At 31.8% G+C, this 4041-nt stretch overlaps 1 protein-coding gene across 1 annotated transcript in view; it reads right to left on the bottom strand.

The window, feature by feature from the left end:
• Nucleotides 1-4041, bottom strand: part of LOC144971856 (carbohydrate sulfotransferase 15-like) — a 13972-nt gene continuing 9931 nt past the window's right edge. The window contains exons 7-9 of the mRNA XM_078912931.1: nt 4012-4041; nt 2876-3026; nt 1-678 (exon numbers count right to left, since the gene is read on the bottom strand). The exon at nt 4012-4041 is cut by the window's right edge and continues 136 nt beyond it. Of these exons, the coding sequence (XP_078769057.1) occupies nt 491-678; nt 2876-3026; nt 4012-4041 (369 nt within the window). The 3' untranslated portion in view covers nt 1-490. The remainder of the gene's footprint in view (nt 679-2875; nt 3027-4011) is intronic.

The raw sequence follows: 4041 nt of genomic DNA, 5'->3' as shown, positions 1-4041 counted from the left end.
TCTCTCTCTATCTCTCTCTCTCTCTCTCTCTCTCTCTCTCTCTCTCTCTCTCTCTCTCTCTCTCTCTCTCTTCCTATCTCTCGGTCTCCATCGTTCTATCTATATATCCATCTATCTATTTATCTATACACGTACATGTCTTTCTCTATGCATACACACACACACACATATATACACGTATATTCATACATACATACACACGCGCACACGCGCACACACATATAAATATATATATATATATATATATATATATATATATATATATAGATAGATAGATAGATAGATAGATTAGAGAAATAAAGTGAAACACACACACACACACACGTACACACACAAACATATATTCATAAACGCATATAAACGCATTATCTTCATCCTTATCTATTTCTTTTTGCTTGTCTCAGTCCATTCACATTAAGTTGAGATTGTTTGCGGTTACTTAAGAGTATTCAATCCGACATGCCAACATAATATTGTTGTTCTTTGTCTTTCATTCGTCCAGCCATAAATATTTGTCATCGCCCAGCATCTGTGCTAATTCCTCATTAAAAGGTTGAAGAAAATCAGTCAACATCTTTCTTGTTTTCTTCAACATAGGTCCCGCAGTTGAATAATGTCTTCCTGCATTTCGCTGGCCCGTTTCCACTATTTCTTTTAATTTAGACTCCGGCAAGGGCTCTAGATTGAGAAATATAAAGTGAAAATCAAATTGATATTTGTATGTTTATATGCAGACATGTGGTCTTGTGGTATGATATTCGCCTTCGGATCAGAAGGTCTTTGGTTTGAGTCTCCCTCTGAGCAGCGCATACTTGAGTCCTTGAAAAAGGTTCTTTACTCACATGCTCTCACTTTATTCAGGTGTGAAATGGCCGTTACAGCGTTGGCTCTGTTGAAAAGTATATATATATATATATATATATATATATATATATATTATAATAGCGCCGAAAAGGCGTTAAGTCTCGTCCTACATGTTAAGTATTGCTATTGCCTTTGAGTGAGTAGAGTAGATATAGCACTCTATAAATGCTGAGACGCTAAAGAAGGGCATCCATCAATTTAATGTGTTTTTATATTGATGGTGTAAATAGTCAACATGTCAGTCAGCTCTTCGTTAATGTTCGAAATTATCAAATAAGAAAGGTGACATCATATATCAAAACAACTGTTCTATCTTTTTTTTTTTGGTGTCAAAACAATATAAAACTGCGCTTTGGCGCTCTAACATATGGTAAAAAGGGAGGTAAGGGGACTATTTATTAATTGAACAAGAACCTAAAGCAGATCCAATGGCAATCCGTGTGTGATATATCACATTATCAACTTTTAAAACAATATTACGTCGGAGGTGATTCTGTTGCTCATAACTTATAATGTCCGAATTAAAATATTTACCTTTGTTACCAAATGTGAGTTACTATTGTTTCTAGAACTGTCTAAAAGCTCACATTTCTTGATTATGATTATTTTGAATTTAAACTCAATCCATTTTTCATCAAGCTCGTTCTGACATAAAATACCAGATTGACGCTATTCATCACATTGTGAACTTTTTAATATTAAAATTTACTTTAGCTCTCCCTCCATCCGTACATCGTGTTATATATTATCTAACTCTCGGCGTAGAATCCTAACCATGACTATGACAAATTCAAATAGTCTCGATTCTAGACTAAAATTCGGACACAATCTAAAAAGAAATTATCAGATGTCAGGAATAGAGAAAAAGGAGAGATATAGATAGAAAAAAAGATGGAGTGAGAGAGAGAGAGAGAAAGAAAGAGAGAGAGAGAGAGAGAGAGAGAGAGAGAGAGAGAGAGAGAGAGAGAAAAGCAGTTGATGATACTGGACAAATTTCCTTTTTTTTTTTGTATTTCTATAGCGCATAATCATGACGATGTCGTGCTTTATGCGCTTTGCATTGACAATAAGATCATGACATAAAATAAGATATCTAACAATAATCTATTAACACACATATCTAGATACAATCAATAGACACATTAAAATAAAATCGAGATAATGCAAAACAATAAAAGGAACTATGCAAGATATTTCTCATATAATTAATGACGTTTCAATCTAGTCTAATTTTAAAACGGTGATAGTTGGTGCATCTCTTATAGTTTTGGGGAAAGAATTCCAAACGTTAGGCCCTGAGTTATAAATAAATGATCTCTCTGCTTACGTCTTCAATTGTAGTTTATTGGTACAGAGTATAGTGGTATCCCTTGGTAAACGGAGAGATAACGTAATAATAATAATAATAATAATAATAATAATAATAATAATAATAATAATAAATAATAATAATAATAATAATAATAATAATAATAATAATAATAATAATAAATCTATGATTATGCAAAATCAATGGATTCGTTTCAAGGTGTTAGTAGACAGGGAATTATATGATGAAAGATTTATATATGGCGAATGGTGCTTGTCTGCACTGTCGTTGACATGCCTTTCAATCTTGTAAGTATCATACATATTACCTTCTTATGGTTATCTTCTATAAGTATGAGTGTATGTGTGTATGTGTATATGTGTGTGTGTGTGTGTGCTTTGCTTGCAGGTTAAAGATATATGTTTGTACAACACACAAACATGAGTACATTTAAGTTGTTATACTATCTTTACAACGTCTTTCATTATTATAATCTTTCAATCAATTTAATATTAAGGGCATTCAAGGGATTTTATCCTATTTCGCCCTCTACCATATGTTATGTTAATAATAATAATAATAATAATAATAATAATAATAATAATAATAATAATAATAATAATAATAATAATAATAATAATAATAATAATAACAATAATAATAATGATAAAATTTCATAATTACTCAGACCTCTGGACTTACCTAATTCCAAGAATTCATAAACTTTCTTTAACCGATTTTTCAAGTTAGCACTGTAATCTTTCATCTCGAGAATAAAGAGCTGATTCCGGGGAAATATTTTGAGTATATCCAATATCAAACGGCTGTATATACTAGATGTCAATGATGTTACCTGTTGGATATAATAAAATCAAAACATACATATCTTACCTTTTCAATTGTGCCTTGATAGTTTGAATCTGTGTCGCACGTGTTACAGTACAATGCCTAAATCTCTTGATTATGTCGCCCAAGAGAACGTATAAAGTTTTACGCACAAAGGACTAGTAGACATTATTTACATGCGGCGGAGGAGATTGTAAAAGCGCTGGGGAAAAAGTAAGCCTCACGGGTGAAATGTATTATAACAAATGGTTAAAATCACTGCAGTTGGCTTATTGGAAGTATAAATAAAACGATGTGAGCATTGCAAATTATTATAAAAAGCGTGATATAACTTTTCATACTTAAATTACCTTTACTTATTCTATGTACTTTTATGTATATTTCTCGGCAGCATCAGTAGAATTATCTAATTTCTTTTTGAAGCTAATTCGTCACCTCCTCCTCCTCCCCCCCCCCTCCCCCCAACTCCCCAATTTTGCTGAGCAGCAATGGAAGGAAAAGTTAGCTCTATATTTGACCTACAGTACAAACATTAAACTGAATTTGACATTAATGGTTGAAATGATATTTTTTGCGACTCTCTAGCTCTCGATTGGAAAACTTGAAGCGAGTTGGATTTGAGCTGAATATGAAAGTCGCCAGTGAAAACTAAAACGGATTAAGATAATGACAAAGTTAAATTTTTCTATTTTCTTTTCAATACAATATAAATCAATCTGAAAAAGGGGGATTGCCTTTGGACTCACCTTCTGTGAGTTGATAACGTTTTCCTTTATATATAAAAAAAGAATTCATCAAAACTTGTGATGTATTCGGTACCGACAATTCATTCAATTAATATCTAATCAAAAGTTTCGTTCTAGACACTTTAATATCTATATTTTCAATGTATTATTCAACCACTTGAGCAGATTGCCTCTAAAATCACATTGTATATGTTAAAACGCTCTTTTTACAAAAGAATTTAAAAACATCAACTTTTATCTAAATACCTTTACATTTCTTTTGATTTCTTCGCTATA

The sequence above is a fragment of the Berghia stephanieae genome, chromosome 4 (genome assembly GCF_034508935.2).
Source record: "Berghia stephanieae isolate SIO BIC M18660-M18661 chromosome 4, UCSD_Bste_1.3, whole genome shotgun sequence".
Classification (NCBI taxonomy): Eukaryota; Metazoa; Mollusca; class Gastropoda; order Nudibranchia; family Aeolidiidae; genus Berghia; species Berghia stephanieae.
This window is presented reverse-complemented; position numbering and strand designations above follow the sequence as displayed.